This window comes from Podarcis raffonei, chromosome 15 (assembly GCF_027172205.1).
Source record: "Podarcis raffonei isolate rPodRaf1 chromosome 15, rPodRaf1.pri, whole genome shotgun sequence".
NCBI classification, from domain to species: Eukaryota; Metazoa; Chordata; class Lepidosauria; order Squamata; family Lacertidae; genus Podarcis; species Podarcis raffonei.
The window spans coordinates 22596745-22610845 of record NC_070616.1 but is presented as its reverse complement, the minus strand read 5'-3'; the positions used below and the strand labels follow the sequence as shown (position 1 = coordinate 22610845).

At 45.6% G+C, this 14101-nt stretch overlaps 1 protein-coding gene across 1 annotated transcript in view; it reads left to right on the top strand.

Moving 5' to 3' along the window:
- The window catches only part of TECTA (tectorin alpha), an 89339-nt gene that overhangs the window by 42869 nt on the left and 32369 nt on the right, over nt 1-14101 (top strand). Inside the window, exons 9-11 of the mRNA XM_053367793.1 lie at nt 3631-4204; nt 8813-9423; nt 12895-13456. Coding sequence (XP_053223768.1) covers nt 3631-4204; nt 8813-9423; nt 12895-13456 — 1747 coding nt within the window. The remainder of the gene's footprint in view (nt 1-3630; nt 4205-8812; nt 9424-12894; nt 13457-14101) is intronic.

The following is a 14101-nucleotide window of genomic DNA, read 5'->3' as shown; positions in this document are numbered from 1 at the left end:
TGAAGCAAGCCCATAGGGAAAATCGTCTTGCGAAGCGACGCAAAAACCGAAAAACCCTTTCGTCTTGCGCCTTTTTCGTTTTGCGAGGCATTCGTCTTGCGGGGCACCACTGTATGTGATTGTTTGCTAATATCCACTCAGATGCTGAGCCAGTGGTTAAAATGCAGGTCTTCCAAGCCAGCCAAACAATGCTTAGCAATAATAACAAGTGTGTTCCTACTGAACGTGTCATCTGCCCCCCTGTCCTGGCTGCCTGGTGAAAACAAGAGTTGGTTCTTTTCTTAATCCTGCCAAGACGGAGGATCATCTGTGATAGGAAATGCAGAGTGTCTCATTAGCTACACCCGCTGCTGACATTCTCCCCCAGATACGCATTTTATCAGGCAGTGTTAACACTAATGACGGAAGACACAAAATGAGTTTACATGAGTGATCAAACAACCTCAGCTTGACGCTGTGCTGCTCACAGTTAAAATAATTGTGTGTCTCTTAAAAAGACAGATATATAGAGAGGGAGGGAGGGAGAGATGGTGTTATCTGCATGAGCGAAATTTACATGCAGCTTTAAAAATATATAAATAGCAGAAAGTTTAGGCAACTTTGACTATGGTTAAAATTTGAGTTATATAGATAAATAGAAAATGGTATGAGATGCAGAAGAAAATGTTGTTGGTGGACTGCACGGAGGGGAGGAGGGAGGTTGGAGAATTCAGATAATTCAGTATTTAATTTTTGTATTTTATGTTTGAATGTCAAATCATAAATGTAAAATATGAAATTTTAGGCAACATCAGTCAGGACTGTAGGAAGAGAGTGGGGAGCCCCCTAACTATGGAACTCACTTCTGCATGAAGCTTCACTTCCACATGAAGCAGCGACGGCCACCAACCTGAATGGCTTTGAAAGATTATTGGACAAATTCATGAAGGATAAAGCCTGTCAGTGGCTACTAGCCACAATGGCTACGCTCTGCCAACATGGCTGGAAGCATCAATGCTTCTGAATACCAGTTACTGGAAACTGAAGGAGAAGGGGTAGCCTTATCCTTAGTGAATTTGTCTTTAGAGCCATCCAAGTTTGTAGGCATAACTGCCTCCTGCAGGAGCAAATTCCATAGTTTAACTATGTGTCGTGTGAAGAAGTTCTGAATCTTCTAACACTCAAGATCACTGGATGTTCCCAGGTCTTAGTATCCTAAGAGACAGAGACAAACATATCTCCACACAATCCTATTCACCTCTATCATGTCCCTGCCCCAGACTCACCTTTCCCCCCAAAACTAATAAGCCTGAACTTTTCCTCCTAGGGGAGTTCCTGTATCCCCTTGATCATTCTTTTCTAAACTTTTTCCAGCTCTACAATATCCTTTTCGAGGTGAGCTGATAAGAACTGTATATACAATAACCCAAGTTGTGGTCACACCATAGAGATATTATGAGTTTTGTTTTCAATCCCCTCCCTAAATTTTGCAGGCTTCCAAACCCCTGCAGAAACCTGGCAGACCTTCTGGACTGAGATAGGAGCAAGATGGATTTACCTGTCCCAGGCAGTAGTGCCTCTGCCCCCACTGGCCTGAACACTGGGAAACTCCTCTCCACATCCTAGGCTCATGCGCATAGGCAACACTGCCACCTGGTGGAAGGCTGTGTGCTTTAGCAAACATTCGCTCTGGACAATTTATTTAAAGCAGTTTTCAGCACAAACAGCACCTTCCAACCTGTCTCACACGATTAGCTTGCATGTATGAGCACTGCTAATGTGTGATAGGAAGCAGAGGAGAGACATTATAAAAACAAATTCACCTTTTCGTCAATCTGGTGGTGACATTTTGTGATGACATTTTGCTGTAAAAACTGATTTTGCAAACCCACGCTTAGTAGTCAGACTCCATCCCTGCTTCATTCCACCACCCCACCACCCCCTGTTCATTCCAACAAATGCATGTTTACACACTGGATGTCTGCATCTGCAGATCAATGTGTCTCACACACACCTCTGTCAGATCAAGCGTCTTTGACCTGCATACTGTGATCATCTCAGATTTGTTTGTTTTAAAATATCAGGGGTGCAAGTGCCTAGAATGGTTTGCTCTGCAACAACCAGAGGAGCAAATCACTTCCCAAAAATTAGATGCAGGGGTCAGCACACTTTTTCAGCAGGGGGCCGGTCCACTGTCCCTCAGACCTTGTGGAGGGCTGGACTATTATTTTGAAGAAGAAGAAGAAATGAATGAATTCCTATGCCCCACAAATAACCCAGATATGCATTTTAAATAAAAGCACACATTCTACTCATGTAAAAACATACTGATTCCCGGACTGTCCATGGGCCGGATTTAGAAGGCGATTGGGCCAGATCCAGCCCCCGGGCCTTAGTTTGCCTACCCCTGAGTTAGAGAGTTGGACGGATCATTTGAAGAACTCCTTGTGATTTCTTTGCATCAAAGAGTCCTTACAGATCACCATATTACTGCACCAATCCCACATATTTGGGTTTAGGCCATTTCAAGGACAGTCCATATAGCTACTAGCCATGATGGCTATAAGAAACCTCCATGTTCAAAGGAAGTCTACCACTCAGCAAAGCCAGTGGTCAATTGGCTAGCATTGTCAATCAGCTACCCACATCTCAAACCTACTGCTGAACCCCAGAACCCCTTAGAAGAAGAGAATAGCTTGGGCAGACACAGCCAGCCCTGTTCTTCCTTGTCCAAGGACTTTCCAATGCACATTTCAACAGTTTTGAAGAGAAGAAAGGGAGGGAAAGGCCAGGAATCAATTAAGCCGAGAGGCTTAAATACAGGAGTAGGGATGTTGATGGAACATTGGGACACAAGAAGATACCTTACACTGAGTTAGACAATTGGTTCATCTAGTGCAGTATCGTCTACTCTGGCTGGCAGCAGCTCTCCAGGGTTTTAGGCAGGAGTCCTCTCTCAGCCCTACCTGGACATGTCAGGGATTGAACCCAGGTTCCTCTGCATGCAAAGAGGTGCTCTGCTACTGAGCCCCAGCAGAAAACCCAATTGCCGTTTGCTCCAAATGGGCGCTAAAGAGCAGTTTTCCCCAGAGGAAAGCGCCTGAACAAGAATGAACAAATGAATTTTATTATTTCGGTCACAGACCAGTTCCAGCCCACATACAATATCAAGGTAGTCATAAAACACGATAGGGATACATTTGAATTTGCAATTAGGTATAACAGGGACAATACAGATATAGCAACAGTTTAAAAAAAAATTAAAACTTGGTCACTAAAATATAACTTAAAATTATCATTTAAAACCTTAATCATTATGACAGCACAGCTTGTTCCCTGTTTTATGGCAATTGCACAGAATTTGGCTACCCTTAACATGATCTCAGGATCCTTGTCCTCTACCAGGGATTTTAGACATTGAGGTTTGGATTCATTTGGAGATTTTTGCATAGCAGGGGTAATAAATACCAAGAACAAGAGGAAATGTGGATGAAGCTTTGTTAGCTCAGCCTGTCCTTGATTCTGGCGCCACCTACTGTTGGCCTCCCTGCTTTTCACCCTCCTATTCCCAATGGACACTAGGCACCACTTGCTCATCAACTTTCCTCTTCATTCATTCATTTGTTCTCCCCCACCCCACCCGTTTTGCAGGTGAATGGATATGAAATGGAGCTTCCGTATTTCCATCCTTCCAGCCAACTGGAAATCTACCGCAGCAAAAACGGGACCGTAGTTGAGTCCGAAGGACTCATACATATCCTGTACTTGGACTCTGGCATGCTGGAGATACGCCTCTCAACTATCTATTTCAACTGCACCGGGGGCCTCTGTGGCTTTTTCAACGGGAACAGCAGCGACGAATTCTGCTTCCCTAACCGGAAGTGCACGGACAACCTGGCGGTTTTCCTGGACAGCTGGACAACCTTCAATGAGATTTGCAACGGGGAGTGCGGCGACCTTCTCAAGGCCTGCAACAACGATTCGGAGCTCCTGAAGGACTACCGGAGCCGGTCGAAATGTGGCATCATCAACGATCCCACCAACAGCTCCTTCCTGGAGTGCCACTCAGTGGTGAATGTCTCTGCTTACTATCGGACCTGCCTCTTCCGCCTGTGCCAGAGTGGGGGGAACCAGTCAGAGCTCTGTGACTCAGTAGCCCGGTATGCCAGCGCCTGCAAGAATGCAGAAGTGGACGTCGGTCCGTGGAGAAGCTTTGACTTTTGCCGTAAGTCAGTGCATGCACCTTTTTGTCAAAGGTGTGGCCATTTGAGCAGACCTCCACAAGTCCCTTAAAACCTGGGTTGCATTTTTTAAAAAGTAAATTACCAGTCCTCATGGATTATTTATTTTATACAGCTTAAGATCTAAGGAGCTTGCATTGTGTGCTCAAAGGCTTATATGGCAGGCTTTGAGTCCTGCCATTCAATGTGTGCCTTTTATCCGCAGAGGCTCAGTGTATTGTACAGTGGTACCTCGGGTTACAGACGCTTCAGGTTACAGACTCTGCTAACCCAGAAATAGTACCTCAGGTTAAGAACTTTGCTTCAGGATGAGAACAGAAATCATGCAGCGGCAATGCAGCAGCAGCGGGAGGCCCCATTAGCTAAAGTGGTACCTCAGGTTAAGAACAGTTTCAGGTTAAGAACGGACCTCCAGAACGAATTAAGTTCTTAACCCGAGGTACCACTGTATTGTATTTATTTATTTCCCATCCTTCACCCTAAGGCCCCCAGGGCAGGTTGCAACATTAAAACACAATATTAAAAACAATTTAAAACAACCTACAATAATAAAAAATAAGGCGGGTCCTCAAAGTATACACCTCAAGTGTCAAAAGCCAGGGACATCATTCTCCAGAAGCTGTATAATGAAGGTGCCAGGCAGACCTTTCTGGGGAGAGAGTTCTGCAGATTAGGGGCCACCACAGAGAAGGCCCTCTCCTGGGCCACCGCCACCTGAGTTTCTGAGGGTACCAAGAAGGCTCCCTCTGCCAGTTTCAGCCCCCAAGAGAGTCTGTAGAAAAGGAGGGTGGTTTTTCAGATATTTGGGGCCTGAGTCATTTAGGGCTTTAAACAACAGTGTTGAGCACCTTGAATTGGCCCGGAAATGAACTGGCAACCAGTTTTAAAACAGGGTTTATATGAGATGTAGGTGGAAACCCAGCCAGGAATTTGGCTGCTGCATTTTGAGCTAACTGGAATTTCCCAGTCGTCTTCAGGGATAGCTCCACATAGAGCACATCATAATAATCCAACTTTGAAGGTTCCAGTGCATGGAGTATAGTGATCTCTAACAAAAATGGGTCGTAGCTGGAGAACCAGCTGGATTTTTTTTTTTTAAAAAAAGGCCCTTCTAGCCACTGAGGCCTCTTGAGCCTCCAGCCATAGTGTTGAATCCAGGAGCCCCCCCACAGTGCAAACCTGCTCCTTTCAGGGGAGTGCAACCCCACCCAAGGAAGGCTGCCTCTCCACCTCCCAGACATGAGAACCTGGGACCCATAACAGGATTCAGGTATGTCACACACATACCTGCAAAATACACCCCCAAATCCCACCCATCATAATGCATTTCACTCATCTATGTAAAATATAGATTAAAACAGTGTTGCAAAAGCATTACCTTTGTGCCTGGGGTGTTCTCTCTCTCTCTCTCTCTCTCTCTCTCTCCCCCCCCCCCCTTCCAGTTGCTTTTTGCCTCTAGATGCACTTTCTTAATTAAGTAATTTTCATAGAATGCGTTCTAGGAGACATCAGGAGTTTTATTACGCCGTGTTCTTGAATTGCAGTAGGGATCCCGACTTAAGCTGTAACAACAGAGGCTAATTTGAATGAGCGAGACGGTTGGGGGGGGAGTTGTTTAGCTATGGTAATATTCTTGCTGACAGTGGTATTATTATCATAATCTAAAGGCAGATGTAGGAAGTTCACACAGCGGAAGCTCAAGAAGGCTTAGGCGAGTTGATGCAAATGGAAGGACGTGGAATTTGAGATTTGGCAGGCGATGAGCTTTCACACAAACTCAGAAGTCTGTGAATATTTTAAGGGTGCAGTCATACATAATGCTAAACTATGGTTTGTTTTAACTAAGCTTTTTTTAAAACAACAACAACCACCCACAAATCATCTTACGAACTTGAAACCAGAGTTAAAAGAAGTCACAGCTTGGGAACTGCTTCGCATTGTGATTTGTTGCCAGAATCATGGTTTGTTGCCAGAGCTAGGTTTGGACACTCAGACCACACTTTAGCTAAACAAAAAACGAGTTAGCATTTTGTACAAAACTAGGCCACTGAAGTGCAGAGCTCTATCCAATGCTTGTCCTGCTCAGAGTAGATTCACTGAAGTGAATGGACAGGACTAAGGACTCCTTTAATCATAATATGTAAAAGGGGGTTTCAGAAACCTGGTTTCCTGTCTAGAAACCACCTACATAAAAAGAGCCCTCCTGGATCAGACCTGGATCAGACCTCCTGGATAAGACCTGGTCCAGCCCTCTCCTTCTCATGGTGGCCAATCAGATGCCTTCAGGAAACCCTAAAGCAGGGCTTAAAGGCAACAGACCTAGTTCATTCCCAAGATTTGTGGGTCTGCTGATATTCAGCACCCAAGTGAATAAAGCTGAACCAGTAAGAAGGGCCACAGGTTCCTGATAGTTAAACTATGGAACGCACTCACAGAAGAGGCAGTGATGGCCATGAACTTGGATGACTTTAAAAGGGGATGGGACAACTTCATGGAGGAGGCTATCAATAACTACTAGTCATGATACCATGCTCTGCCTCCACCATGCTTCTGAACACCAGCTGCTGGAAACCTCAGAAGAGGAGAGGGCATTTAACAGCATATTGATATGCAGGAAAAAGAGAGGAAGAAATAACAGGGTAAACAGGAAGGAAACTCCATCTAGCCCAAGTCTGTGTAATGTAGCACAATGCTGAAAGGATACTAAACAAGGCAATGTAACACAATGACAATTTGAATGACAATAATTGACAAAGCAAGTAATAAAGCAGCTTGAATAAGAATAAAACCATGCAGTAATATTGCAAGGCTTTGCATTGTCTCTTCCCTAATAAAACTCCCTCCGGAGGATTTAGCTGAAAGCATCCTAGGCTATCCCGACTTCCCTCGTGTTTCTGAATTGCTGAACATTACAGCATCAAGTTCAAGAGCAATTCGTAGCTACCAATCTAGTGCAGAGGATGAAGGACCCTTCCTCCCGACACACACAAAGCAGGAAGGAAGAAAGGGAAGAGAATCAGACCTCTTAGAGGTATACTGGCTCTGAACATGGCAGTCCCTGTTTAATCTAATAACCACTGATGGGCAAATGAATGGAGGAGAAATCTAACTCCACTCCCTTTTAAAGCCTTGTAAACTGGTGACCACCCCATCATGGGGCAGTGAGTTCCAAAGGTTAACTATGTTAAACTAGGGTTTCTTTTTGCCTGTCCTGTCCTGAATCAGTTTCATTGTATGATCCTGATTATAACCCCCAACCCCACCCAGCCATGGGGGAAACTGTTCATGGAACCATAGAATTGTAGAGTTGGAAGGGACCCCCCGCAATGCAGGAATCACACCTAAAGAATGCCTGACAGATGGCCATCCAGATTGCCATGGAGAGAGGCTTGTGTATGCACCTTTCTTGCTTAGTTTGAAAATGGGAATGCACATGACACATCCATGGCATTTATACTACAAAGCACTTTGGCAAATAATTGATCGACCCTGACCGCTAGGACTGTATAGAGGAGGGGCTGGGCAAGACTGAGTCCAGAGCGATTGGCCTTAGTTGACAATGACAGCCCATATCCTTCTGCTCAAAAAAGGAGAGAGGGATGAATAGCTCTGGTCTGGAGCCTGTGATTATGAGCTCCCAGAGAAGCAGAATGGTTTTAAACCTCACCCTGATATCTTTGACAGTTGCAGACCGGAGTGTGCTCGGCTTGTTGAATTTTTAATCCTGTGCTGACTTTTTGTTTGTGTTTTTCGGGAATTAACCTTGCCTGCATGCATTTCCAGGCTTCTGTTCAAAAGCATAAGGACTAGAATGTAGCTTTCCCCCCAATTTAAAGAGCAATTTGGGATTCTAAAGACATTGACATCTATGCTCATTACAGGATTTCCTTGCAGATAGGTGCAAAACACACAGTCCTGCCTAGACCCGGACAAGACTAAGGGTTTATCCAAACTTACCTTTCCTCTGCTCTTTACAGGCTCTGTGTCTGAACACTTATCTTAATTTAATTTTTGCCCCAGAGCTTTCCTTGCAAAAGCCTGCTCTTTAAAGTTCAATTGGAGCAAACGGCAATCTGGGGGAAAAACAACCTGAATTGATGTTTGCTCCGATTGTGCACTGAGTGGCGGGTTTTCACAGGAAAAGCTCCGGGATGAAAACAGAAATGCTCAGACAAGGAACTTTTAAGCATGGACCTGTGACTGGAAAGAGAGGGGCGAAAGCTAAGAGTGGGTAAGCCCTTAGGTGTGGAAGCCGGGAAGGTAATTCAGGATTGGAACTAACTCCTATCTCCTGAGTTTTTCATTGCTTTTCTACCCTGAGCCATGCTACAATGTCGAGGCAGATGTCGCAGCCAGATCACCCTCACTTTAAGGGCCACTATTTGAATGATGGTCTTGGTCATTTGATGGTCCTTTTTATCAATTGTCGTTTTTTAATTGTATATATTGCTTGTTTTATGTTGCTACGGCCGTTGGCTAATGCAAATAAAGTTTATCTATCTAATGTCGAGGCACAGCATGGCAGGACTTCAAGAGAGAGTGGATGGCTGCCAGCTAAACTTGTGCTGTCCCTTTTTTTTGTCTTGCTCCAGCTCTCACCTGCCCAGAGAACAGCCACTTTGAGGAGTGCATGACCTGTTCGGAGTCCTGCGAAAGCCTAGGGATGGGTCCCATCTGCCTGGACACCTGCACGGAGGGCTGTCAATGTGACGATGGCTTTGCCCTCCGGGGCACCCACTGCATTCCTAGGACCGAGTGCGGCTGCAGCTTTGAAGGCCACCAGCTCTCCACCAACCAGTCCTTCTGGATGGACATTGACTGCCAGTATTTCTGCTATTGCAACGGCTCCGATAACAGCGTGCACTGCGAGAACATCCCCTGCAAAGAGGATGAGTACTGCATGGAGGAGAGCGGCCTTTATTACTGCCAGGCTCGCACCGATGCCTCCTGCATCGTCTCCGGCTACGGCCATTACTTGACCTTTGATGGGTTTGCTTTCGATTTTCAGAGCAGCTGCCCCCTGGTCCTCTGCACCACCATCTCCCGGCAGAGGTCAGAGAGGTTGGAAACCTTCCCCGAGTTTACGGTCACTGCCAAGAATGAGGATCGGGATCCTTCCCTGGCCTTGTGGGTGAAGCAGGTGGAAGTGGAGGTCTTCAGTTACAACATCATCATCCACCGGGCCTACAAGCACACCGTGCTGGTGAGTTAACGCAGCGACACTGAATCGATTTATTACAGTCTGTCGACCAGAATTGAGAAAGCATGCAATACATACAAATGTCAGAACAAAACAGATGGAAAAGTAGAACATAGAAACCACAACAATCTCAGGTTAGCCCCTTCCAGTTTTAGGTGGTGAGTTTTTCTCTTGTTCTCACTGCTACTGATACAAATTCAGCCACTGTCAGTGAAACCTTTGGGTTTTAACTTCCATTAGATATTGAATTGGGGTCACATTGTACCTGAGAGCCAAGCAGCTCCCCATTTATGATGGGGAGATGACAAATGCTTCAAGGGGTTGAGGACGTTGGGCAAGGGAGCGGAAAGAGAATAGGTGGATGGAGATGTAAATTCATGGCTAATTCTTCTGGGGAGAGAAGGACAGAACCGCCTTTGAGGGACTGGCATCCTCTAGCACAGTGGTTCTCACCCTGTGGGTCCCCAGATATTGTTGGACTACAACTCCCATCACCCCTGGGTAGCAAGGCCAGAGCTCAGGGATGATGGGAGTTGTAGTTCAACAACAACTGGGGACCCACAGGTTGAGAAAGGCTGCTCTCGCAACTCCTGAAAGATGACTGTCAACTCCTGTCCTCCTGTCTCTGAGGAGCAGTAATGCTTGCTTGAAACCACAAGATGGTAGGGTGCTCTTGTGCTTGGGTCCTGCTTGCAGGTTTTCCACAGGCATCTGGTTGGCCGCTGTGCAAACAGGATGCTGGACTGGATGGGCCATTGGTCTGATCCCAGGACTAGCAAACCTACATTTATGGGGCCCTGAAGCTTGAACTGTTATGGGGGCCCCTTCATAACCAGCAACGAGGTCTGGGTAGCCACTGCTATCTTCTTCAATTGGGTTGTTCCACAACAATCAGCGTGCACGCACACACATGAACATTCATATTTTGATTAAAATTGCTATACTGGATTATATCCCATGTCAAAGTAAATAAAGTGAATCAAAATTTCCTATGCCTTATAGTTTGGGGGATGAAAATTAGAGAAATGTTATATACATGCATGATGCATCACAGAATGATGAAACTGGGTTTACCAGACCCAATTTTTTAAGCAATGCGGATTAAAGTCACTTCTGGAGCCCCTCTGGGATTAGTGTCCCTGAAGCTTAAATTTTGTCATTTTCATAGTAAATCTATCCCTGGATCCCATCAATTGGCATTCAGAGGCATACTGCCTCCAACAGTGGCGAGAGAACCTTGTCATCATGCCTAGTAGTCATTGATAGCCTTTATTTCCAGCATATAACTTTGCAGTGACTGCAAACCAGAAGGAGCTAGATATGTTTAAGTGTTGTGGAAACCAATAGGGCTTAAATTCACTGTTAAATATTGTTTCCTTTGCATATTGGGTTGTCAAGGGTAGCTTCATGTATTATTATTTTTCTTGCACAGTTGAAGGAGGAAAACACTGTCATGGATGAAACTCTTCTGTCACAGTTTTTACATGTCTGGGCTCAGTCCTCCCGGGAGCAGAATGTTGTTGGCTTGTTCTCTTTTAAATAGCAGAGAATCCACAGAAGTGTTAAACAGGAATCCCAAAAGACTGAAAAGAAAATTTGAATTCAACCTCTTTTAGCATCGTGGTCAGGATGAAGTTGGCTATTCAGTGACTCTCAGTCACAGAGTCAGCTGGAAACAGTTGTTTCATGCCTGAGGCAGGAAATATAAATGTTGCTCTGCGTGATGGTAAAAAGACAACAGTAAGATAAATATTTGGCAACGTTCTTCACCCTAATGGCATCCAGAATTTGCTACCTAAGATGGACTGATTCAGCTTGCCTACCAGTAGGGCTGGCACTGCTCAGTAATGGGACATTACAATGTCTCCATAGAGACAAGTCCCTATCATGGCCTTGGCCTCAGATGATAGATAAGGCTAATTGATTGGTTGAATTTATATCCCACCTTTTCCTCCAAGGAACTCAATGTGGTGTACATGGTTTGCTTCCTTCACATTTAATCCCCACAACAATTCTGTGAGGTAGGCTAGGCTAAGGAGCAGTGACTGGCCCAAGGTTACCCAGAGAGTTTTAGGGCCGAGTGAAGATATGAACCTTGGTGTCCCAGGTTTTAGTCCAACGATAACCAGTCTGGAGCTGCTATTCTGCTGGCTTAGGAACACAACCAGGTCCCAGATACCAAATCTGAGGCTGACGGTTACAAACCTGCAAATCTAAACTGGTAACTACCAGACAGCTTCTCCTATGCCTGGTTCCTCCAAGGAGCTAAGGCTGCCCAAAGGATGAGAGAGTGGATTAGGCAAGAAGCCACAGAAGGAAGAAGCAGCCCCCACCCTCCAGTCAAAGGCTTGTCCCTTTAAGGGGTCACACTCCTCAGGCAGGGTGGGTGGAGCTTTGGAAGGAGTGAACTAGAGGGAGGCTCTTATAAGGCCTCAATCAAGGCCCAACTTTCACTGGAGAAAGTTGTGTGCCTGGAGCTAGCCAAGGTGCTGAAACTCCGGCTGCCAGTCCTTGTGGATTCCTGCTGAGAAGATGAGATGGCTGCTGCCCATAGCTCCCTCTTCATCTGTACATGAACACATGATCTGTTGGGTTTTTGTGAGTCAAAAGTGGGTGGAGGTTACTCAGACCAAATATTTGGCACATGTACTGTTACAGTTGCAGACTGTAAATATTGGTGCACCATAATCGCCCCATTTGTCAGATGACCTGGAGGGTTTATTATGAACCTGTAGGCACACTCCACCTTGATTTCAATGGGTTTCAGTGAACCCAACTTTGAGCTGGATTGTGGCCTGTGTGTTTCACTATTATAAACTAGTGCGTGGTGCTTCTCAACTGCTAGATAGATGTGCCCCTTTTCACTCAATTTTTCATGGCACTGGTGTTCTATTCTCTTTCTCCCAAGGAGCTCAGAGCAGAGTTTTAACTTGATGACAACCCTATGAGCAAGGTGGACAGAGAAATGGTGACTGGCCCAAAGCTACACAACAATTTCCACAACTTGAGTGAAGACCGGGTTTTCTGCGTCAGGCCATCTTTCTTTGAAACCCACCTCCCAAAGCTAGTTATTTATTTATTTTGCAAGATTTATATACCACTTGGTTGTAGTAAAATCTTAAAGTGGTTTACAAAATTTATTAGGTAATAAAATTACCAGTAAACAAAAACAAGAAAACAGTTTAAAAACAACAATTTAGAATGTTCAAAAAAGAGATTAAAATCAATGGTAAGCTAAACATTGGATTAAAACAAGTCAACATTCTATGCATTCAGAGAGGCTAGCCTAAGCAAAAATGTTTTTAGTGGGTGCCAAAAAAGGAAGGGAAGGCGATTGCCTCATGTCAATAGGCAGGGAGTTCCAAAGTGTGGGTGTTGCCACACTAAATGGTTATTTGCTTACAAATGCAGAGTGAGAATGGTGTGACGCCAGTTGTCTTAGTCTCCAGCTAACTTCACTGCATCTCTTTGCAGATCAACAATGAGCGCCTTTACCTGCCCTTGAAGCTTGGACAAGGGAAAGTGAACATCTTTGCCTTTGGTTTCCACATTGTCGTGGAGACCGACTTTGGGTTGAAGGTCGTCTATGACTGGAAAACCTTCCTCTCCGTCACCGTCCCGCGGAGCCTTCAGAACAACACATACGGCCTCTGTGGGCGATACAACAGCAACCCTGACGACGACCTCCAGACCTCCGGTGGCTTTGCCGTCTCTAGCATCAATGAGTTTGGCCACAGTTGGGCCAAGAGGGACCCCTTTTGCCAGGTTGGTTGTGGTGACAGGTGCCCTGCCTGCCGTAAGGTGGAAGGCTTCTGGAAGCCCCAGCAGCTGTGCAGCTTGATCCCCAGCAAGAGCGGTGTCTTCTCCAGGTGCCACAGCAAAGTCAACCCCACCTTCTTCTACAAGAACTGCCTGTTTGACACCTGCATCGATGGTGGCGCAGTGCAAACCGCTTGCAGCTGGCTGCAGAACTACGCCAGCACCTGCCAGACCCAGGGGATTGCTGTCACCGGCTGGAGAAACTTCACCTTGTGCTGTGAGCTGAGCTTGTTTTAATCTCTGTCGTTGTTCATGAAAACTGTCCTTTTGTTCCATCTCCAGTAGCTCCACAGATGTTTAACAGGGATATTTCTGGGTTGTTGTTGTTTTTAAGGGAGTACTTTCTTCTTAAAGTAAATTTGGGGAGGCGATCGTAGCTCAGGGATAGAGCACACATTTTGCTCCCAGTTTATTATCTGTTTCTTGCATTCACACCCCACCTTTCTCTCCAAGGACCTCAAGGTGGTGTACCTGGTTCTGCTCCTCCTCAATTAATCTCACAACCCTTTGGGATATTTTAGGCTGAGAGGCAGCGACTGGCTCAATGTCACTCACTGAGCTTCATGGCTGACTGGGAATTTGCACCCTGGTCTCCCAGGTCCTAGTCTGACACTCTAACCACACTGACTCCAGTTGAAAGGATCAAGTCAGCAAGTGATGGGAATGATTCTCTGTCTGAGGTCCTGGAGAGCCAGTGCCAATCAGAATAGAGCACCCTAGTGTAGGGAGAAACAGTCTGAATTGATATAAGGCAGCTTCTTATGTTACTATGTCTAAAAGCAACCTGACTAGGACTAGGCCTGGTTCTTAGTAAGCAAGTGTCTAGATCTCGAGTCTCAACACCACACTTAGGTTAATTTCC